Source organism: Periplaneta americana, chromosome 15 (assembly GCF_040183065.1).
Source record: "Periplaneta americana isolate PAMFEO1 chromosome 15, P.americana_PAMFEO1_priV1, whole genome shotgun sequence".
NCBI lineage: Eukaryota > Metazoa > Arthropoda > Insecta > Blattodea > Blattidae > Periplaneta > Periplaneta americana.
This window is the reverse complement of record NC_091131.1, coordinates 65,485,941-65,510,963: the sequence shown is the minus strand read 5'-3', so window position 1 is coordinate 65,510,963 and position 25,023 is coordinate 65,485,941. Positions and strand designations below refer to the sequence as shown.

Sequence of the window (25,023 nt, the reverse complement as noted above, 5' to 3'; positions counted from 1 at the left end):
TCTTTCAACACGTTAACTCTACTGGGAGCTTTGAGAAATACTTTTTTCACTGATGAAATCAACAAATCTACTTTAGGGAAATTGTCTCTGACCACTTCTGCCACACGATGAAATGCATGCGCCACACAAGTAAAATGAGTCAATTTAGGATATACAACAGATAATGCTTGTCCAGCTTTGACCATATAAGGGGCAGCATCGCTAATAAAGAATAACACATTATCGTACATAATACCCTTTGGCCACAGGATACCCATAGCTTCGTTGAACAGTTTAACTATAGTTTTGTTATTGCACTTTTCTAGAACATCACAATGTAAAAGAATTCGTTCAGAATATTGTTCACTTAACAAACCGATAACTACATTACCAACAAGTCTACCTTCTTTGTCGGGAGTCTCATCAATGGAAACCCAAATTGAACTATCTTTAATTTCATCTCTTATCTTCTGTATTGTCTCATCGTAGATGGATGGAGCATACGTCTTCCTAAGTGTTGACTCATCCGGGATTGTATGTTGAGTATATTTTTCAAGGAATTCCCTGAAGACCTTATTCTTTAGTTTGTAGAGAGGAATATCAGCAGAGATGAGAGAACGGCACAGGTCGATGTTAAACTCAGATCTTACATTCGATGTTGTTGGTTGTGTTAAAAACAATTGTCTCTGCTTGGAATTTAGTTGTTTGTTGGCCTGATGTTTACTAGTTGTAATGTGTTGTTGCACCAGGAACTTTTGTGTAGATGATACTGCACACTGACACAAATTACAAAATAATATTTTATTGTCAGTTGATAAACCATCTTCTTTAAATTCTGAAATGTAACTTGTTAGTTTTGATTTTAAATTGACTGAATGACGTACTTTTGGCATATTTACCGTCTTTATAGTATGATTTACAAAACTGAACCTATGTGTACTCTGACTGGCATTTAACTGTTGAGCTGCACAACTGAAGTCTGTTAAAAATTTTAAATTAAATTAATACAGTTTTGTAACTTACTTTCCCATTGTTGATAGGACTGCTAATTTTCAAATAACTCTGATGTTAAAGGGATTACTGAACATGTGTTTAAATCTCTATTGTTGAAATGTATTTTTAAAAGTTAATGGAATTTTGTTTTGTTTTATTGTTAAACCTAATATAATATGGACTGTTTTATATGAAATATGGAAAATATATGGAAATTAACGAAAATATGTACTAAACTCTAAAATATGGAAAAATATGGAAAATAAAAGTAGGATTTTTCAACCCTACACATTGTGAAACATAAAGATAATGCAAAATATAAATTATATTAGCTTTATAAGTAAATATGTATTTACATATAAATCCTTTCCCTGTAAATAAGTAATAAACTGAGTTGAATAATTTGTCAATCTTCTATGTGAAATATTATAGACCACTTAGTCTCCCGTATTTTCTTCAAAAACAGTTGGCAACCCTACCTGTATCTAATAAAGTAGTTTTGAAGTGACTGCATTAGAAATCAGACAACTGGTCATAAATCGGTATTTTCACATATTTCATTTTTCAATTCGTCTCCATAGTTTTCTTTTGCTTTGTATTACGCCTATTCATGGTCTTTTTAAGGATTTAAGAATCTACCTAATATTGTATTTATGATTGCTTTCGATAGGAAACAGAATTTCTATTGTTACTCTTGTTTGAAATGTTATAGAGCATTATATAATGGAAGTACTCCTGAGAATTAAGCTCTTGTTGAACCTTATTTACTTGTATGAAATGTTTCTGGCCGCAGTGCGTCACGTGATGTGTGTGTCCAGGGTTCGCAGCCAGCCCCGGCACAATGTGGTGATCGGCATGGTGTGCACCCTGTCACTCATGCTGGCGTTCCAGATGGCGGCTGACGCCGTGCCTACCAGTGATGTGCGTCTGTTCTACGGCTGCCAGTTCATGCTTCATGCTGTGAAGCCATTCCTGCTGTTCCTGGGCATCCCTCGGATTGCCCGGCTTGCTAAACACAAGCAGCACTAAGTGGTGAGGCATACCATTGCAGTTGATTCAGCAATGTAGGAAGAGTGGCACTTCTAGGAAGTGAAGAATCTCTCTTGTCTGTTTAAATTCTGCGTAGTATATTGTTATATGAAATTAATTGGAGGGAAGATGCGAATGCTGGTTTCTAAAGCCTAGCTAACTGGCTTTCATTACATGGGAGGATGATAATATTATGTTGGAGGTGTTAAGAATGTCAGATGCAGTAATTTGATGCTACAGCTTCACTTCTCTTCTATAAGAGTTTTATCCCCTAAACACAGTTATTAGAATAGACTAAAACATCAAGTAAATTCTTTGTGTATTTCAGTTCACTGCTTTTTTTTTTTTTTCTCTGTCAACTTATTCAGGGACTGTAGATATAGAATTAGATTTCTATGTAGATTATTGGTAGACGTGTGAGATCTTAAATACTAATTTATGTCAGTCTCTTTTTTATATAGCACTAAATACCTAATATTGTTATTCCACTTCTGATTCTTAAACAAGTTCGAAGGTCTTCCACTTCTCAGGAAGAATGCGTCACAAAGTGTTATCATCTTTTGCTCTCGAAGGTCTTAACAATATATAATAATATGTCTTGCAATCTCTTCTGCTTACTTACAAATTTAGCAAATAAATTTGTCTTTATTTTAGGAACCATAAAGGAGATTCAATGTAGTAATGAATAACTAAATTATTATTCTAATTTCTGTGGAAAAAACCCAAAGAGTAACACATGTATAAAGTGGTATGCTTTACTATCGAGCATCATTAACTACTTTGCGAATGTACCAAATTATCTTTCAGTATTAATTCAAAGTTTATTTTCAGTGGCGGTTTTAGCACATTTTTCCTTTTGTTAAAATACAAGATTTCCATGAAAATATCGAACAAAAACGGAAACCCCACACTCGAATTATAATTCTCCTGATCAGATTGACGATGCAAACTAGTGTCGTCAATTGTTTGGTTTGAAATTATTATAGTCTCTACTTTTAAAAATTATGACACATAAAGAATTTTAAGAAAAATGCTGCACCAATGATGTAGGTGTAAGTGAATATGTTAACGCAATAAGAGACCAACTGATATTTTAGAAATCTGAAAATCTTAAAGGCAACATACATGCGTTCATTAAAAATATTAACTTGATATCTTCACACATTGTTAATATAGAATTAAATTATATGCAACGTATCATTACTGGCAGGAAGTTAACATATGGAGAACTGGATGAGGTAACTACTAAAGACAAGAAATAGTTTGAGTAGTACTATATTTATGGACGACATAACAATTTAATAAATATTTGCGTATGTACTAGAATCAAATGTGATAATCTTCCACTTTTCAAGTTTTTAGATATATATTAACAAAAAATTGCACTGTCTTTCTAATTACTTACAAATTGTAAATTTTCGACCATGAGAAAAGTTCGAGACAGAAGACGATATCAGATGATAAGACAACATTAAGATATATAGATCGTATGTGGAGACTAAGAGGAAGGCAGAGAATAGGGAAGATTGGGGAATACTGGGTTTGTAGTGAAAGATTTGCCATTGAACAGAAAATTGTGAAACACTAAACACTGATGATTTTACTTCAATGTTGAACAGTGTCTCATAAAAGCCACTAAAATATGGAGATTTCCGACTTTTTTCGAAAATATGGGGATTGCCGGCTCTGTTACCAAAACAGTGTTTCAGAGACTCAATTCAGCACGTTAGAAACTACAGAATGAGATAGATTTTTATAATGAAAAGTATTGTTTATTTATAAGAGACAGTTCTTGTTGCACACATATGATATCTTATTATGCAAAAGTTACATACCATTAAGTACGAGAAAAATTCGTACCGGCACCGGGAATCGAACCCAGGACCTCTCAGCTGTGCGCGCTGAGTGCTCTCTAACCAACTGAGCTATGCCGGGACCTGATTCACATACTTAATGGTATAAAAACAAACTGACTAGTCATACTAGTCGAGCAAAATATAATGAGGTGGGCGAGACCTCATTCATATTTGATACATATATGATGTTAACAGTTTAAAGAAACTGTTGTTGAATATGGCCATAAAGTCGTGTAATATGCGCTCCTGTACATATATGACATGTATCGTCTCAAGTGCAGGCAGTAAGGCCGTAACACGATACTACGAGAGGAGTTCGGCCGGCGTCGTGAATCGGGTTCCGGCATAGCTCAGTTGGTTAGAGAGCACTCAGTGCGCACAGCTGAGAGGTCCTGGGTTCGATTCCCGGTGCCGGTACGAATTTTTCTCGTACTTAATGGTATAAAAACAAACTGACTAGTCATACTAGTCGAGCAAAATATAATGAGGTGGGCGAGACCTCATTCATATTTGATACATAAAAGTTACATAGGTACTATTGAATAGGCCTATTATATTACAAACAAATTTACATAGTGGGTTTTTGTCATCTTGATTTTCGTTATCTTCTCAGGAATGTTATTAACATAATCGAGTCCACACCTGTGGAGTAACGGTTAGCACGTCTAGCCGCGAAACCAGGTGGCCCGGGTTCGATTCCTGGTCGGGGTAAGTTACCTGGTTGAGGTTTTTTCCGGGGTTTTCCCTCAACCCAATATGAGCAAATGCTGGGTAACTTTCGGTGTTGGATCTCGGACTCATTTCACTGGCATTATCACCTTAATCTCATTCAGACGCTAAATAACCAAAGCTGTTGATAAAGCGTCGTAAAATAACTTAATAAAATAAAAATAAACATGATCGAGATACATAAATTTCCAAAACAATTGTTATTGGAATTTGGAAACACTTCATTAGTTACATGAGCGTTCATTATTTGATTTTCGCAATGTTCTTCATAACATCATACAAGAAGAACTGGATCTAGTATTCAGCAATGTGCGGAAGTGATGTGAAGCTTGTCCTTGAGCAGATGTACAATAGTGGCAAAAAAAACAGACCGACCCTTATAGCTGATTTCAGAGCTTTGTTCACTCCAGAGCTTCGATTGCTGGTAAAATTCATATTCTGGGAATAATAAGTTAATTAAGTAGTAAAATATCACTGCAGTCGAAAAGTATTGGGAATAAATTTGAATAAGGAACAAAAAAAAATTTCCTTCCCAGGCAGAATTCAAACCATGAAAGTCTTGGTTACCAGTCTATCGTGCTCTGGACTGAACAAGGCTCTGAAATCAGCTACAAGGATTGGTCCGGTTTTTTTTTTTTTTTTGCTACTACTGTACATCATTTCGAATATTTGTTGTAATTTAAGATAAGATTAAACACTATGATGATATTTAATTACACTCTTAATTCTGTAGTTCAGTAGTTTTCAAATTTTTCGTAGGCACGACCCACTCTTGGACGAGACTTTGGTTTGAGACCTCCCCCCCCTCCCCCCAGTTCGAAAAATACAAATTTCTGTAAAATCGAAAACAACGATAATTTTACTCGAAACCAGTGAATACCACCCAAATTCGAATGTACTGATACCTGCAATTCTCTTTGGCTTCTTAGACTGCCCTTCTTTGCTGATGTACGATGGTTGAGTCATAAGTCATGGCAACAATTTTTTCTTGTGTTAGTATCACAAAATGTCATATGTCGCACTGAAGCCGTGCAGTCATAGTGTGTGTTCACAACACAAGATGGCTCTGTACTTGTCTGTAATAGAACAGAGAGTAATGTTAAATCAGTTGTCAGTGTATTGCCGTGCAGGATGTATGCAACCCGCGTTGAACAACACTCGTATATCAAAATAGCCGTTCTCCGTGGGAGGAATGCCAGAGAATGCTACAGAGAGTTGGTAGAAGCTGTCGGGAATAATGCCTTTCCATACTGGACAGTCGCGAGTTGGGTAGCAGCGTTTCAGCGAGGATGCGAAGTAACCAGCAATCAGCAACGGGCAGGACGTCCAGTGAATGTGCAGATTGATGTGACACATAAAGCAAAGTGTGTGGGGCAGCTACTGCGGCGCTGGGGCTGGGAAGAATTGGAGCTCCCACCATACTCTCCGGACCTTTCTCCATGTGATTTTGACCTCATATGGAAGGTAAAGGAACCATTACATGGTAGATGGTTTGGGACACAAGTGGACATTGCCATTACTGTGCAACAACAGATGACCAGAGTCACACATGATGAGAAAAATGATGAAGCAGATAGTATTCGGTGCCTTCCACATCGTTGGCAGTGTGTTGTGAATGTTATAGGAGACTTACTTTGAGGGCCTTTAGAACGGGTATGTGTGCAGTAATGATTCCGTCACAGGAATCCTGTAATAAACATGAGGAGCAAAATGTTAACGTGTTGTTAAATGTCTATTCATTTCGTCCATTCCTTGTCCTTTCATCTGTATATTTCACATTTTCCACCCACTCTCGAATTCTCACCAAAAATAAAATTAGTTGCCATGACTTACGCTCCAATCATATTTTTCAAACATGTAAATACTTTGAATAGTAGTTTGCAAGGCCAAGATATTAACAGAATAATAGCTAGAAATAAAATCGACGAATTTTTAAGGAAACTTTATTTTTGGTTGACATAATTTGATAGAAAGAAAGTTTATTCATTTCAGTGGAAAATGTAGCTACATATCATAATGATACAACAAAAAATGAGTTTGTTTTTGCATACATGCAATTACGTTTGAACATTTTAAACAACAGTTTATTGAGTATTTTCCGGAAGAAACTCAAAACATTGATGGCAGTTACAGATAAATACTGAATCCGACATTTGCGCTCAACTGGCTCAAATTCCATACAATATTAAGGAAAAACTCGTTGAAATATGTAATGATGGAATTTTGAAACTGTAGACTACTTTTTTCTCAGAGCGTCGACAGTTTTGGATCAAAAGAATGCAAGAATACCTGGAGCTTGCAACAGAAGATCTTAAATTGTTGGCAGTATTTGTAACTTCGTATTTATGCAAAATATGTTTCTTGTCTATGATTGCCATCAGAACAAAAGGGAGAAATATTCTTGAACTGGTAAATGATATCATTGTGTGTGTATTGAATACAATGTCCGGATTTGAAAAACTATTTTCTCAGAAACAGGCACATATTTTATCGTGTTAGGTGTGATTATTTTTTTATTTCGTAACTACTGAAACGTTTTTTTTGTTTGTTTTTATGTTCAATTTGTTTATGTTCTAAATACACTTTAAATTTATGTCAGTAAGGCGTTTTTTGCTCTATTTTGTAAATCATATAGCTACCCACCTCAGCTTCGGGAACCACTGCTGTAGTTTAATCATAAGAATAGTCTCAGTTTGCGCATTTCACTGTGACGTGGGCTCTGTTATGGCAGACGAAGGGCGAGCGACAGGCTAGAATACAGCTGATGCCTGTTGGAGTGCTTGATATTGGAAGCTCTATATTTTTACATTTCTAGTAATCGTAGGGAGTCAGATGAGTGATTGAACATCATTTGTTGATCAGTCAGTTTGCAGTTTTTGTTAATTATCCAGTAATTATTTTTTCACATCTAGCATGATATTTATAATCAGAGACTGGAACTTTGGCAGAATGCCTTTTTAAATGTGTTAAATCTATCTTCATTTTTAAAGTAAATCTGTACGAATTATACCTTTGTGATTGAAACGTCACAGTTTTATGTTGCCCTTTTCTGCCTTTTTAAATATAAATGCCTAATTTACAAAATAAATGCTTTTTTTTTTTGCCTTTATTTGATTATTTATCTATTATTTATTAATTTATTATTAAAAATTGCCTACAGGTATATTTTAATTTATTTCTATAACCGCTACAATGAAAATGACTTCACCGAATGTATATTATTGTCTTTCAGTCAGTTCATATTCTCTTTGCAACAATGAGTGCTGCCGTGCAAAAATGTACAACAGTAAGCGTTTTAATTATCGTTTGTGTTTATTTGACAAGGCAACAATGAGTGAGGGTCTAACATTATTTTTAACGGTTATTTTTCTTTCAGTTTTCATTGCGACATTGTTGTAGCTAGCTAAATATTTCATATCGCAACATATCAGCACAACCAAACACAAAAATGCACTTTCCAGGGCTACTGGGAAGAAGATTTCTTTGCTTCCAACAGTTATTGCAACATCGAGTTGAAAATCTCAATTTGCTTTTGATTTATGTAAAGCTTTTCTTGCTGCTGAAATCCCTTTGTGGAAAATGCAAGGTTGTGGGTCTAGTGCAAGGTTTTTGTAATTGCCTTTTAATGCGTATTTAGCTATTTATAATGCCTTTTTGCCTGCCTATTTTAGCTATTTATGATAACTTTTTGCCTGCCTAAACTTCCGGTCTCTGTTTATAATACATTTATTAATTGTTTTACACACATCATCATACTTATTAAAATTCTTGAACAGAATAAAATTAATTAAACATTATTAATTTGTAAAGGTATTTTAACATATGAAGTTCTATCTGATGAATCCACCACAGAGAAATATTGAAGAGCAAGAACACTAATGGCTTCGTTGCCAAAGCCCGGCATTAGATAACAACAACAACAACAACATATGAATATTATTCTGTTTATTGCAGAGTAAATATTTGGGGGTAAGACTACTTTAAGTTTGGGTCATGCTCACCTGAAATATTTTTTCTAGAACCGCCACTGATCATTTTGTCACTTCATTTAACTTAAGCTTATAATTATTACATAGATTGTACCTCCGATTTGTGGTTAGTTGCAAACATAATTGTTTTTTTAAGTGCTGCAGGTTTTTCGAAGAGCTAAAATCTCAGTACAGTATAAGTTTAGTGAGAACTGAATATTTTAGGACTAGTCATGATAGTATTTTTATATATTATTTATTACGTTCATTGTAATAAATTATTTATTTGAGCTTTTAACATAACATAATGGAAATTTAAAATAACTTTGTATTTTCAAGCAGCATGTTTTTCTGCGAGTTGAATTATTGATAACATAAGAGGCCATGTTGAAAGAGAGTGTCATGTCATTTCAGTCTGTCTTTTCATCTCGTCACTTATCGCGTCTTTATAAATAGAATAGAAATGTAACAAGATTAGATTGGCCATAAGCACTTGAGCGCCAATTGACCCTGTGTGCCCAACAGTTTTCTATTGCAAGAGCAGAATTAATTACGCAATTCAGAAACCTAACACAGCTTCAGAAGTTAACTTAAAATCTCTTCAGTGGTAATCTCTGCGTGAATTTATGATACAAACAATTACTGATTCTTTTGAGAGTTAATGAAACGTTCATGAATTACATGCCAGGTAGTTCCTTTCTGTAGCACACAAAACCTACACTTGGGGTTTCTGTCATGGAATCCCATCATATGCATAAATTTCGTTATTGATTTATTTTCCCATTTTCAATGACTTGCTACATTATTTAGTAGTTGTTGTTGTTGTATAAATATCTAATATTTAAACTCTCTTATCTTTAATCTTGAACAAGGAAAATATTTCAAGCTGCGACCACTGTGAACAGAGGTATTTGGCAAGGTGAATACAATAGCAAATTTGTGATGAGTGATGTGATGTGTATGCTGATGTTACTATTGCTCTGTGCATTGTTATACACGATAATTATTTTAAAAATAAGAGTAAATGTTTTCATTTTGGATGAAGGAACTCAGCCTGGTGAAACTATTGCCTACGACTGGAATCTGCATTCATGGCAGCCGGAGAGAGTTAGAGATACTAGAAGTGTGTTTTCTATGATTATCACTCTAAGTTCTGTGGTACTTTCCAAAAACATGTCGCTTAAGGTACAAATACCCATAAGTCCCAAAATTTTCTAAATAGAGTTTTTTGTATCGTTAAATTCGTCAAAGTGATTTGCATCTACCTACAAAGTTTCGTAAACCACATTTTAAGATTAATCGCGGAAAAGTAAAAATTTCAATACCATGTAAGTCCGCAATTATTGAAGACAAAAAATAGTTTTTTTCATTCTCCTATAAAATATTTATTTTGTGGGATATGAGCATTTTCACCTTAAACGACGATTAGTTTAGTACTTAGCGATTCTCCCTTATTGTACATCAGTAGTATCACTGCTAAGTAAAATGTTTTCATTACTAGTAGTAGAGTAACAGAAGCATTCTTTTACCTATGACAGCAGTGGACAGCAGTGTGAGAGTTCACAGTGCCAACATCCCATATTATTTTTAGGGTTGCAGACTCCTTCACAAACAGTAAGTGTAATGTGTGTAGGGATCTGCAGAGAAGTTATTCACATTGCACAATAGATGCTAATCCATGGTGTGACAGCCCATAAAGGATCAGGGCTGATCAGCTGATTGCTGGTCTCATGTCCACATGCCTCAGCTGAGGTGAACAATCATCCAACCAGTACAGGGTAACATGTGGTCAGCACAGTTGGTTTTTGAAACTGTATTTTGTTACCTATCGTAGCTCCTCAAATTTATCATGATGCTGGGTGGACACCAGTCCCATACACTGGCCGAAATTTCATGAGAAAATCCCTTACCCAGTGAGGGCTCGAACAAGTGCAAGTCCAGGTATGATGCGTTAGACCACGACATTACATCACAGAATGCAACAGATATTTTAAACAAATAGCGTTAACATCATAGCTGCTCCCTTAGGAAATTACCCTGTGAAAGGGCAACCTCCTTCTGTGGTCAGAAACAGTGGCAACCTAGGCAGTTGCCTAGGGTGGGCTGCAGTCTCTCTCTCTCCCCCCCCCCTCACTTTTTTTTTTTTTTTTTTGACAGTGTTTTTTGTTTTTATAACACTTGTTGGTCAATCTTTTCTGAAATTTGTTCTTGAACACTTTGTGGAAGTCGAATATTGTTTGTTATCCCATTGTCGCTGTAGTGGCGAGAGTAAAAGGAAAGTGTGCAGCTGCATAATTATATTGTAATGACGTTATTATATTATGAAACTGCTTAAATTTAACTGATCGTATAAACAAGAATGCATTGTTGAAAATCAAATTGGATATGTGTTTATTATTTATCACTATGAATAGTAACCACAACTCTGTTACATTTCCAATATAATAATTATATTGTCAACAATACTATTTATTCACTTTTCAGCATGTGCATGATATAATTGGATACGAAAGGTTTATTCCGCAAAAACTTGGAGTTTATTTTTCAATTTACTTTATACTTCCTATCGAAGTAAGAAATACTCGTAATAATTACACCACCAACAAAACAAATGTTTAAAAATAAACTACAGCCTGCTTTTCACAAAATCAATTTTGTTTCAACAATGAATAAGTTTGAATATGTTTCTTTGCATCAAGTCTGATCTGATGTGCTTCGTCAGATCGACTTGATGACATCATCAATGCTTTCTCTGTGAAGAAAGTGCGAAGGAAATCTTTATAATTCACAAGTAAGAAGCATGTATTTTGATTCCAGTAATGTATTGTTTTCTGCAGTGTAACATTTAATTTAAGACTAATTTCAACTAAACATGAATTGTATAATAGCTGCTCATAAACTGTTTGTGAGAGTTGGGGGGTGGCAAATTTTAGCACTGTCTAGGGGCTGTACTATACCTTAATCCGACCCTGATCAGAAAGCGTTCAACCAATGGAGTTTTGCAGAAAAATAATGTAGAAACTTGAATGATCATAGTTTGCTGTTGCAGTGTCTTGAGGGGAGGCATGATAATAACGCTACTTTGTGTATCATGTTTGAGTTGCCATGTGTTGCACAATAGGAATGTGTTACTTCTCTGCAGATGTTTCCATGTGTTGTGTTAATTTGACTAGGCTGCATTCATCCTTCTTGAAAGTGGAGAATATTTACTCTTACGTTTTGAATCTCTATAATGTAATGGCATATCTAGGATAACAATACAATCTCACTGATAGTTGTGTACTCGTGACTATATTGTGGATGAACTGCTGGTATGAGGTGCTCCATGTGTGTAGGTATATCCAGATCTGCACAAACTGTAACTGAATTGGAATTCAGAAATGGAAAGTAGTTGTAATAGGCACTGACTCAATATGACTAAGCATGGACCTTGTTTGTTCCTATATTTTACGGCATTTTTAAAGAGCTTTCTAAGGACTACTTTCACTGCTGTTTCTAAGTATAAATTTATTTCTTTTCTTATTGAAATCCCTAGTGTAACTGGTCCATTGAGAAAGTTTCCTTCCCCTGATCTTCGAAATGTGTTCTTATATGAGTGCCCATTCACAACCTAAGTCAGTACAAAATTCCCATCAGATACCCACTAGGAGTATAATACCTACTCAAATCTGCCCATTGGAATAAACAATTAAAAATTGAGATTTGTTGTGTATAAAATAGTTGTGACCAGCTTTTATTCAGTACAACAGTTTCTCCCGCATCATAGCCATATGTCGAAGTTGTACAAGTGGATGATCCTGGAATAGTCCAAATCAAATCATTACCAGAATATCGGTTTCCTGCTTTATTGCATTTCCAGCTCTGATTTTATTTCATTATTTTCTTAAGCTCCTAGGGCAGCTGCTTCTTATATGCTCAGCTGGTACATACAGCACAGTGATGGCTTTGTTTAAATTTATTTTCTGTTACAAATATGCATGTTACTTTTTACCAAATAGAAGACATTTTTTTATTATTGTGTTCTGTGATTGGTTTCAGTATCTTTGGTAAAACATTCCTTTAATATTGTTAATGGCGCAGGTTCGATTCCCATTTGGGCTGACTACCTGATTGGGTTTTTCCGAGGTTTTCCCTATCTTTAAGGCGAATGTCAGATAATTTGTGGCGAATCTTCGGCCTCATCTCACCAAGTACCATCTTGCTATCATCAATCCCATCAACACTAAATAACTAGTAGTTGATATAGCGTCGTTCAATAACAAAGTAAAAATATATATATTTTTTTATTGGGTTATTTTACGTCGCTGTATCAACATCCAGGTTATTTAGTGTCTGAATGATATGAAGGTGATAATGCCGGTGAAATGAGTCCGGGGTCCAACACCGAAAGTTACCCAGCATTTGCTCGTATTGGGTTGAGGGAAAGCCCCGGAAAAAACCTCAACCAGGTAACTTGCCCCACCGGGAATCGAACCCGGGCCACCTGGTTTCGCGGCCAGATGCGCTGACCATTACTCCCAGGTGTGGGTGTATATATATATATATATATATATATATATATATATATAGTTAATGTGCTACAAGATTTGCAGCAAAAAGTTAGTGGATTATGTGGTTATTTTTCTTTGTTCTTCACATAGTTCTTAATTTTCCCACTATGGAAAACATTCCAATGATTAATTTTCACTGCTCTTCATTAGATCCTAGGTTTGCGGTCAAACACAGTCGAGGGTGAAGGCTTCTTTGTTTCACTTATTTACATATTGATAACACTAACATCTAGTGGTGATAACTTCAGGATCATTAAAAAAATGTTGGTAGCTACTTCAATTTATTTGTAACTTACTGACTATCCCTCGTGTATAAAATACATATATTTTCAGAGAAAAACATTCAAATGAAATCATTTCAGAGCTTGTCTTTACATCCGAAGTTTGAGAGTTCAAATGATGGGTGCAAATGGTAGAATCTTTAGAATGAGTTCCGTTGGAAGAAAAGTAAAAGTTTGGTCTCCCTCATATACAGGGCTCCCACAAAAGACCTTTCCAGTTTTGAACACATGTAACTTATGTTTAATGAAACTCAGATACATAAAATTGGTACCAATAGAAAGAAAAACTCAAAAGTTCTTAGTGTCTTACCTCAAAGATGTTCAATTTGGGCCTTCCTGTTAACACGGCACACATCAAGCCAGCCATTTATTTTAACAGCAACTGTAATAGTACACTTACTATTTCTACACCAAATAGGATCAAATAATCCAATCGGATTAAATAGAAATATTGATAGAATTCCATTTTGCACATATTTCACAATTAAAGATATTGTAGGATTCATAATTGAATGGGTCACTGGAACAACATTGCATGTTAGAAAAGTCAAGTTTGCAGGAGCCATATTGAATGGGAGTTCCGGAAAAGCTGCCTAGATGAGAAGGATTTGTGCATGCAGCATTATTCCATGGAAATTATAAAGAATAAAATCATGACTTCTTTTCGAAAAGTTTATTAAACAAAAAAATGATATTTCACTTTTAGTTCAGAAAAATATGAATACATGTTAGAATTAAAGACAAAATCATTAATTTAAATTAAGAAAAAAGTGAAAGAAAAAAACTGAAAATATACATCAGATTTCTTTATCAATTTGGTATATTTTCATAAAACTTACGATGTTTAGGGTCCATCAGGTACTTTGTTATGTCCAAAATATTTTTCTTTTTCTCTTTTGCAATGTGGAGAGAGGCTGAATGTAAACGTGGTAGATCACTGTAATCAATCACATTCGGAGTGGCTGGAAACATCTGAGCGCCATGGTCTCAAAAGGTTATGTGACTCTTAAATAGAGTGTCTTTGGATCGTCTGTGGTCATCTTAGAACCAGACATACCTAATGATCGACACGTTTCTCTTTATTTTTCCTGGGGAAAGGGTGTCAAGATCTTTGATGCCACAATGGCTGTCTTCCAATTTGAGGGGACAACTGCTTTGGCCGTTTTTTTAGCATGCTCGATAAGGGCAAAATCCCGATCACAAGGCGAAAAACTATGCTCTATGATCATGAACTTTTGATTTATTTTAGTGAAGTAATGACATGTGATTAGGTAAATGCCATGACTCATGAGGGAACCTTTGCCATCGTCCTACTCACATGCAACGTTGCTCCACAACTAACAACACGATTATAGCTCTCTTAAACTACAGCAGCACTATCTAGGTGTTCGTTTGAGAACATATTCTTATTGATTTCGATCCAGCTAGTCACAAGCAATGTTGTTCCACCGACAAACACTTTTGTCAAAAACTAACATGCAACGTTGTTCCAATTATAATTACATTATTAACAATTTTATCACTAAATAGTCGAGTTTCTGTGGTAAGGATGGCATGTAGATGCTATCTTTAAGTCCAGAGATGTCAAGTCTGGAGAACGTGGAGGCCAGCGAAGAAGTTCACTGTTGTTGCGACTAACCCAGTCTGCCTGGTAGTCGGTTGTTCATTCTTCTCTGACACAATCGACTTTGGTATTTGCAGCTCCCTGCTGGCTCTAATGGTAGATTTTCGCGGACTACATTAGAAACTTTCACAGACACGCTCAACTGTTTCCTCTCTTACTGATGGGTGTTCTGTTGATTTCCTTTTACAGACACATCCTCTTGCCTTAAAATCGGAATACCACTTGCTGATTGTAGACCCACTGGGTGTTCGTGCACCAAATCCTGTTCGGAAATGGCATGGATACTAATAACTTACTGTTTAAAATGAAAATAAAGGACACAAAAAGCTTTTCTGTTCTTAGCAGCCATTTCGTCTCAACATTGAATAAATGTCATTATGCAGCAGTCTTACCACATGTGATGTATTAAACTTTCTGAGTTTCTCTTTTTATTAATATGAATTTTATGAGTTTCTGAGTTTCATTAAACTTAAGTTGCATGTGTTCGAAACCGGAAAGGTGTTGTGTGGGAGCCCTGTATTTGCAGCACCTAAAATAAACTGTCTGTACGAAAGAATTTCGGAAATTTCTGTCGATTATCAACATTTAGCATTCCCAGATGAAAGAAACTTTAGTAGAATAGCTTTTAAATTAAAATTCTTGAAATGAAATGGGTCTAAGGTCCAGATTGTCAAGTTTTTTTATGATGAACATTGCCAGGTAAGCAGTTTCTATTAATCTGTAAGATCATGTCCATATCTGAATACATGGAAGACCAGGAAATGTTCAAATAAAGCATTAAAATCGAAAATAAATTTCCAGCCATTTGTCCTAATTGGTCCTGAGTCCGCGCCTATTGCTGCTGCTGCTGTATGTATTGCATCTTCTAGTCGTAAACTGTGATGAGTCGTGTGTGAGGAAAGATTACACCTATCAGATTTTATTTTTTAAACTTGAGAGATTTGCATTTAAATATTTTTGAGAATAATTTCATTGTGATTTTGTGATGCTGTAAAGTATGATAGTGTGTGGGGAACCACAGAAGTGAGTCAGTGGGGTACTTCTGAATGGACATTAGCTTCCTTGCTTATTTATATTGTCATGCACTGTAAATATAGTAATGTATTGAATTTTACTAATAATTTCCCAGTTGTTACAGATACGAATTAAGTAAGGTGTTGATGTACTGGTGATGAATGTTTATGAAAAGTGTGAGAGAGTGTTCATGATTATGGTAGCAAAATCCTGTATTGAAGACCTGGGTTGTATTCACAAGTGCCTGGGTTAGCACTGCGTCACTCAGAAAGACGCAAATTATAATTATTTCATACTATTTTTTTTTCTCCTAAAGCTCTCGTTACATGTGTATGGTTGAGTGACAATTTGTGATATACACATTACAGGTTACATGTGTCTGATTTGTAACCAGTGTTGCCACATCAAGTTTTGAGAATTCTCATTCTTTTTTCTTCCACTCACATTCAGTTAAAATTGCTAAATTCATTATATTTCGAGAACAGCCCTAATCTCACGGCAGTGGTGATATCATCAGATGCATTCATTATACTTTGCTTTGAGAGAATACATTCCTATAAAGCAGTCAGGAAAGCAAAGCTTCTTAGTTATGTGGTTGGCAGTGGCGAAGCGCTTAAGAGGCTTTTGAGGCTTAGCCTACCCCAAAAAATTTGAGTTATTATTTCTAGTAACAGAGGCCAATAAATTCGTACGATGTATCGTAACACTTGGTTACATTCCGATCCTTCCATATATTAAGTTCACTGTTGGCAGCCATTCCAGTATGGAGAGAGCAGTGCGAGCCGTGAGGCCTGTGGTATAAAGCCTCTAAAGTCATGGCTACGACCTTGACTTGCAAGCTTTTGGGGGACCAGGGAAGGGATATCGATTCGCTAATCTCCATACGAAAGAGGCTAGCCTTTCGTCTCAAAATTACGTAGCGCTATATAATAATAATAATAATAATAATAATAATAATAATAATAATAATAATAATAATTCTTTATTTATACTGGCAGAGTTAAGGCCATAGAGCCTTCTCTTATACTCTACCAGGTCACAAAGTATTCAAGCAGTTAAAATTTAACAAAAAAGTTACAGAACAGAATACTAACATATTACAAAGAGAAATAATAATAGCATAATAAAATCAACACTAAACAACATGAAAATAATACCATAATAGAAAAAAAAAAAGAAAGTAAAATACATTGGAATATAGCAAAAGCAACTCATTTAGCACAAATGGTTAATATGGAAAACGTAAGGAAGAATATAACAAAATAGAATATAATAAAATAATAAAAAAGAAAAAAAAAGAAAGAAAATTAAATAAAATTCACAATAGAAGGCTATGATAATAAATTCGTCAACTGATAAAGGGAACAAAAAAGGGAAAGGAAGGAAAAGAAATATATAGCCTATATTTTTACATAACTATCGCAGAGAAAATAGCTTATAACTGAAAGGAATCTGAGTTGAAAAAGTGCAGTTTTAATTTATTTTTGAAACTAGGCAATGTCCGACAGTCTCTGACATGTTGTGGTAGAGAGTTCCAGAGATGAAAGATGAAGAGTAGAACAATGTTCTGTGTTTAGCAATGGAGAGTGTGATATGGTGTTGTGAACGAGTATCTATTTCGTGATATGAGGACAAATGTTGAAAACGAGAAGCTAAGTAGCTAGAGTTAGAGCAATAGAGTTTTGAAGAATATTGAAGAGTAAAGTGAGAGAGTGAATACTTCTTCGCTCTTTGAGACGGACCCAGGACAGCATATTTAGTGAAGGTGTGATACGATCAGATCTACGGACGTTGCAAATAAATCGAACACATGCATTATGAACACGCTGTAGTCTGTCTGTCAACTTCATGTTAAGGTCAGTGTAGAGAGTGTCACAGTAATCAAAATGAGGCATCAAGAGCGATATTGGTGTTCTCTGAAAATGCTGCACTGTTGAGTTTAGTTTAAACAAAGGGGGGGGGGGGGGGAGTTGTGTGTGGGCGTGCGCGCCCGCCCGCGTGTATGCGTTGTTTTATATTAGTTTTGAGTGAAATGGCTCCTACTGAGAGAACAATGAGGTCATTATTTGTAGAATTAAAAGAGAAACCATTTTCAAGTTGGACATATGAAACAAAATGTGCTTACAAAGATAGGGGATCGACACTACATTTACTTATTAAAATAGCGGGTGGAGGAAGACAAAATAGAAAATTTCAGTTTTCGTGTTATAGGAAATATCCTTGGCTAACAGCGTGCTCTGAGACAAATAATTTGTATTTGTTATATCTATAGATATTCTGTTTGGGGGTGAAAATGAATGGCCATCATCATCTTGTGGGGTCTGTGTCACAAAAGTTTTGATAGAAAAGCCGATAAACATCTGCTCTATAAATAGATACAAGGTAAGCAGACTTTTTCAGTCTACCCAGCACTGGTGGTTCGCATGGCGAAAGGCCATGTAAGATAGAACGAGAGACCAGGCAAGTCTGCCCACCATCGTAGTTCAGGGATAATCTTCCAAGACTAGATTCAAGCATGAGCTTCATTTTCGATCTGATTGAATTCTTTTTCCCAAATTGTAAAGCGAATGTGAGGTAATCACATGGCGAATCCTCGGACTCGTCTCTCCAAAATATTTTGCTGCACCAATTCCATCAAAGCTAGATGATTGTGGTTGATATTGGGTGGTTAAATAACCGTTTAAAAATGAGATAATTAATACAGTTACGATTTGGTTTTATTACCTACTAGTTATTTTCATCAATAGAATTTTTTTTAAACAAAATAGATGAGGTGGATTAACCAATCTATCTTGCATGAAAAAAAAAATCTTATTAAGATGTTGCTATAAAGACGAAAGAAAAAAATGTTCAATAGATTTCGACTAGGCTTTCTAGAAAAGTTGAGTAGGCCGAATTTAAAATGGGACTTTGGGAGACAAAAGGTGAGTTTTAGGCTAGAAAATTAAAATTGAGTTTTCAAAGATAGGACTAAAAGTTCTAATCCTGCACAATTCATGCTGATGAAGAATGATAAAATGAATAACATTTACAGTTAGTGTCCCCGTTTTTCCTTGTTGATATTTAGTTCTTTGAAACAAAATTCCAGAAGAGACTCGTCGGCATTTTAGGACCTGGAAGTTTACTGAATTGGCAACACTGGTTTTTATCAGTCATTGTCGTTACTTTGTAATATTTTGATTATATTGTTGGTATCATTGTAAAGTGAGGTGATGTTAAAACTATTGACACTTAACACCGCAGATTTCAAACCCACCTAGATCGCTAACTTCGCATCGAGAATCTAGGTCTGAAGTCGCTATTTTTAAAGCGGGCAATATACCGCAGATTTCTGTTGCAGACTATGGTATATAAAAATAATAAATAAACCAAAAACCTCCTTAAACATAAATAATATCTATAGAATAAATCTACATTCAAAGATTCTAAATCTGCAGTGTAACTTACATACCGAGTGTGATGTTATCACAAAATGCCGATGTCATGTGCCGCAATTGGGTGCACAAACCTCTATTACCTAAGTCCAGGAACGTATCAAGAATGGTATGGGCTCCTGAGTAAAAAATAAAAATTAATAATAATAGCAATAGACCTAATAAAGGAAACAACCTCTTTGATGCTGAACACAGGGACGAACTTCACTCACAGTAAGTTATCAATGTTGTCATATTTTATTAACACTCTCCCCTTCAATATTAGTCTCTAGTCTCGGCACTTTGAGAAGGCAAAATATTGATCTATGTCTTTAAATCTATCATCGCCAAATTTCGTGTTCAATAATAAATTATTTAAGACTCGTTCTGTGCGATTTCTTAATTTATCTTTTATTTATTTTATTTTAGCATGAAAAATAAACGTTCTCCAGATGCACTGGTCGCAAACAATGTCAGGAAATTATTCAAATCAACTTTACAGGGAGTTATATCTGAAAGCTTGATTTGCATCATACACGTCACTGTTCGTTAACAGAAAACCATAATTTAAGTCGCAGAGCTAGTGTGCACTAGATGTTTGTTGCTTGACGGTTGTCAGCCCACTTTGAGGTCTGTGAATTCAGAGGGAAAAATTGAATCGGTGTCTGGTAGAGTTCCCGCGTAGCTCAGTTGGTAGAGCGTTCGTACGTTTAACCAAAGGTCCCGGGTTCGATACCCGGCCCCGGAACAATTTTTCCCTCGAAATTATTCAAATCAACTTTACCTGAAAGCTTGATTTGCAATGTCAGGAAAATTCTCATAGCAGTTTCCATTTTGGAGATTGCTGAGAAGATGTCATTGTTATGTACCCTAACTATATAAGTTATTAATACTAAATTTTATAATCCTGATCATCTTCAGCGTATTCTTGAAAAGATTTCACTTTCAGAGATGCAGGAAAGTGGTGACATTGAGCTGTCAGGACAGCAGAAACAAGATTTCCGTTATAAAAAACGTGCAAGACTTTCTCAATACTTCGATATTTCTGAACTGCCCAACACATGCAGATTTTCCAAAAATACAAATCTCTGAGAAATATCTAGGCCTACATAAGGTTTACTACAGAGTTTCAAAATTTTCTTAATACTTTCTTCTCGTTCTTTAGCTCTTTTTCACTTAGCACAAACATTTTCAAAACGCCTCATTGCGTCAGCAGGCCTACTAATGTTGTTAACAGGGAAGAGTGTTAAAACAGAAAATATAATTTAGTAGACTTACAGACACGATCACTTACGTTCGAAAGTCGAATGAATGCTGTCGGATGTTGTGTAATATAAACTATTTGATGGTGAAATTGTATTGAAAATAATTTTTAAATAAAAGTTATTAAATGTAATTGTATATCAGTACTTCAAAAAAATTATATATAATAAAGAAGTGTCTTTGATATATTACAGTACACGTAAAAATTGTTATTGAAATATAAATTACTTGAATAACATTGATTCATCAGTTGTAGGCCTAATGGTTGTAAGATGAGAGTGAAAAAGCATGCCAGAGAACTGGATGGTCACAGACTTGCAAGCCTAGAGTTCCTGGTTTATATAGAGGCACTCTAGCTGCGACATAGCTCAGAGATCTTAGTACAGTATTGTCAAAACGACAAACTATACCATTATTGTTCAGCGGATAAAGTTTTGCTCCAAAAATTAATGCATTATTACATTATTATTATTATTATTATTATTATTATTATTATTATTATTATTAGGCTCCATTGTAAACCAAGCGACTAAACCACGGCTTCAGCAGTGAGCTCTACACTAGCATAGAGCTCACTGGACTTCAGTCCCTGAAACGGCGAGTTAGCGATCTAGTTAGCAAAGACGTTATCTGAGATAGCCAGTTAGCGGCCTAGGTAGGTTTGAAACCAGTGGTGAACACGTCGAGCAATAGCTCTTGTAGATATGATATTATGTCCAACTGCATTTATGACGTATCGTTCAATGAAAACTACAAGGTGGTGAGTAATAACTTATCGCTTTACTTTGAATATTATTATAGTACACCGGTAGCCATTAAGCAGGCTACAACTTAATGGCTACATAATGTTTTTAATGATTGAATATATGTTTTCATTATTCGGATATGCTGACTTATGGCCTGTCGTTAAATTTTACTGTCATAGAGTAGATTGAGACTAAAAATTCTCAGTTTAGAATTTGAACTCTCTAGATCAACTTCACAAATATTGTAAACATAACCTACATTTTATACCATGCACTTTCAAGTTGATTTTCTTTGATTTCAGTGTAAGTGTAACAAGTTTGATAGAGACTTGGTTTTCTAATATATTTTTGATGTGTTATGATTAATGCAGAGAATTTGTATTCCTTACGTAAGAGCAATGTTAGGTTCCTACTTATGTAAATGTGGAAGTTAAATGTTTATTTGGTGCCAAAGAATCGAGATAAAATACACAAACTTCAAAGTGTGCAGATAGTGTTTCAATTGCAGTAGGCTATTATTTGTCTTCTATGAATATCCGACATGTCTCATAAAATAACTTTATCCATCACCATCATCATCAGCAGTAGCAAGACCAGCACAACTTTGATGAAACTCTTACAATATTGTAGGGTTTTAAGATGAGTTCAGCATACTTAGGTTATGAAACGCAGAGAAGATATAAACAAAAATTATGGTTTATTTAACGACGCTCGCAACTGCAGAGGTTATATCAGCGTCACCGGTGTGCCGGAATTTTGTCCCGCAGGAGTTCTTTTACATGCCAGTAAATCTACTGACATGAGCCTGTCGCATTTAAGCACACTTAAATGCCATCGACCTGGGCCGGATCGAACCCACAACCTCGAGCACAGAAGGCCAGCGCTATACCGACTACGCTACCCAGGTCGACGAGTAGATATAGATGTAGACAGGTAGTCGCTTTTAAAGTGATGTGCTTAGACTAACCATGAGTTGCAGTTTGTAGCTGCAGCAAAACCCGTCATAGCCAAGCAACATTGGATCTAGTATAGGCCATTCGGTATCTTGTGAAATCTATCTGCGCGTCAGGGAAAGAAGAAAGTAGCTTGAGAAACTTCCCTCCGTCGCTACGCTTCTACTTGTAGCAATCAACCTCACTTATCCCCACCATAAGGTTCTTACTATATGCTACGACGCACAAAAACATTTGGTTTCACGAGATAACGAATGATCTATATGCGTGCAATCCTAGACTCGAATCTCCTTATTACAGCTTCTGTTATTTTTATTTTTTTGCACTATTCAGTAATTTTTATATTATTAACACTGTTACTGAATGTCATTTCTATAATACATTAATCTACGAAACTCGTAATTTAGTACACGCGAGAAATACATTTAAACTTGCCAATTTCAACAAAGGAGTAACAGTAACAAAACATTTTTCAGCAGTAAAAAAAGTAAAGAAAATTAGCTACAAGTGGAGTTTTGGCCATGCGATGTGCGTCTTTACAAATAGTAATGCCGGCCGTTCAGACAAACCTGACAACAACGTTTTAAAAATAATTTTTAAATTACTGACTATACCTGTAACCTAGATGTTTTTCTTCAAACTGCACAATATGCCGTGAGCTTCATATTCCGTTTTCATTTCGCGTCCATGACTTACTTAAAGGTACGTCAAATGGGTAAGGCGTTATCTAAACAGATCGAACGTTATTTAGACTACAGTAATACTGGGTGTTCAGTTCAAAGTTTGTCATGGCTCGCTGTATGCCGTCATGTGGCTAGTCGATGAGCCTAGAGAATTCAACTCCTACACTTCCGAAGAGGTGTATTACTTATGTGCCAGAGAAATTGCCTAGCAAGTACGGCGTTCATTCAGAATACTTACCGATATGTACGGTAACGCCGGTAGTGGCAGGAATGTGAACTGTTTCGAAACATGTACTGATGTGAGTTTTTTCTTACTGTCGGGATATGGGGAGAGGGTTAAGACGATTACTTACGTATTTGTTGACATTAACTTCGACGGTCAACATGGACACTGAGCTTTTGATTTGTGTTGTGGAATGTTGCAGTACGCAACCGATGATAAATATCCTGCGTACGACTTGGCCGCGCAAAACACAATTCGAAAGAGGTTATGGTAGCACACAGACCGTACAGACCGCCATCTGTTGCTACGACGTTTAAGTTATACCGTACACCTTCTCAAGTTCAGATTGAACGCCTTGATTAATAGGCAACTTCTCTGACACAAAAGCTGAAACTCGCTTCAAATCGCTGACTCATCAACAGTAACGTCATGACACACTTTGAAATGAACACCCAGTACATCTTGCTGCTGCTGACATCCATGGTCTAGTGGTTACCACGTTAGCCTCTGAAGCCAATGTTTGTGGTTCCAAACTCGACCGAGGACAGTGGATTTTAAACAACAATAAAATAGGCCTACTTAGCGCGATTTTCTCTGGGAGGAAAGCCCCATTTCGTAAATCTACGGTATGTAAAAAATTTTTCATATTAGTGTTCCAGGAAAAATTGTTTGCCCATTGAATTTTTATTCTGAATAATCAATCTTTGCAGTTAAAAGCGTCGTTACAATACGATTTGTTTAATCATAGATTTATGTGTCCTCCGCTATTGTAGCCTACAATGGGTAGCACGTGTGCTTCGTAATCAAGCGGCCCATGGTTCGATTCCCGACGTGGGCAAGTGTTTAATTTCGTTTCATGCAACTGGATGTTTGTCCCTTGCCTTGCGTTTATCCTGTGACGTCTCTGCGGTAGTCCTCACCGATCACACGGTCTGGGAGTGTTTCCACGTGAGACTACAATAGGATGTGTTCTTTCTTTTCTCTCTTTGCTAACAGTTCACACCTGTGGAGTAACGGTCAGCACGTCTGGCTGCGAAACCAGGTGGCCCGGGTTCGAATCCCGGTCGTGGCAAGTTACCTGGTTGAGGTTTTTCCGGGTTTTTCCCTCAACCCATTACGAGCAAATGCTGGGTAACTTTCGGTGCTCGACCCCGGACTCATTTCACCGGCATTATCACCGTCATATCATTCAGACGCTAAATAACCTACGTGTTGATACAGCGTCGTAAAATAACCCAATAAAATAAAATAAAAAATAAAATCTTTGCTAACGTAAGTAGACCTATATAACAATGTTTTGTTCCACAGTGTGGGATTCGTATATTACGCTAAGGGATGTAGTACAGAATCCTTGCCTCCCACAGTGCTCCTGTCGTACGCACCGAAGTTCAAGAGCGTTTGTCGGGTGTTGCATGTGTGAAGTTCATCTCAGTCTGTTGTAAGCTGCGGAGGAGATTATTCATCCGCGCATAATGTAGGCAAGTTGTGTTTTTTTTCTTATCGAGAACACTGAAGGGATTACTAATTCGTGCGGTATGTAGTAATTCTTTGACGAGTCGTGGTTTGCATACCAATTGCATCGCCTAACGTAGGCTATATTCTGCCTTCGAGTAGATCACTCACTATCGCCATCTATTCTTTTGAGAACACTAAGGCATTGTTCACTCGTGCGTAGTGTAGTGCAAACTAATGTGTTTTTATTTTAATTATTTCGGAATA

The 25,023-nt window shown here is 36.0% G+C and overlaps 1 protein-coding gene across 4 annotated transcripts in view; it reads left to right on the top strand.

The window, feature by feature from the left end:
* G6P (Glucose-6-Phosphatase) overlaps positions 1 to 21,932 on the top strand; it is a 39,508-nt gene extending 17,576 nt beyond the window's left edge. For 2 of the 4 annotated variants that reach the window (XM_069847474.1, XM_069847473.1), the window contains one exon: positions 1,766 to 21,932. In XM_069847474.1, the coding sequence (XP_069703575.1) occupies positions 1,766 to 2,001 (236 nt within the window). In that variant the 3' untranslated portion in view covers positions 2,002 to 21,932. The remainder of the gene's footprint in view (positions 1 to 1,765) is intronic. The other 2 variants (XM_069847472.1, XM_069847471.1) reach the window with 2 other exon arrangements.
* Positions 21,933 to 25,023: the final 3,091 nt, after the last annotated feature.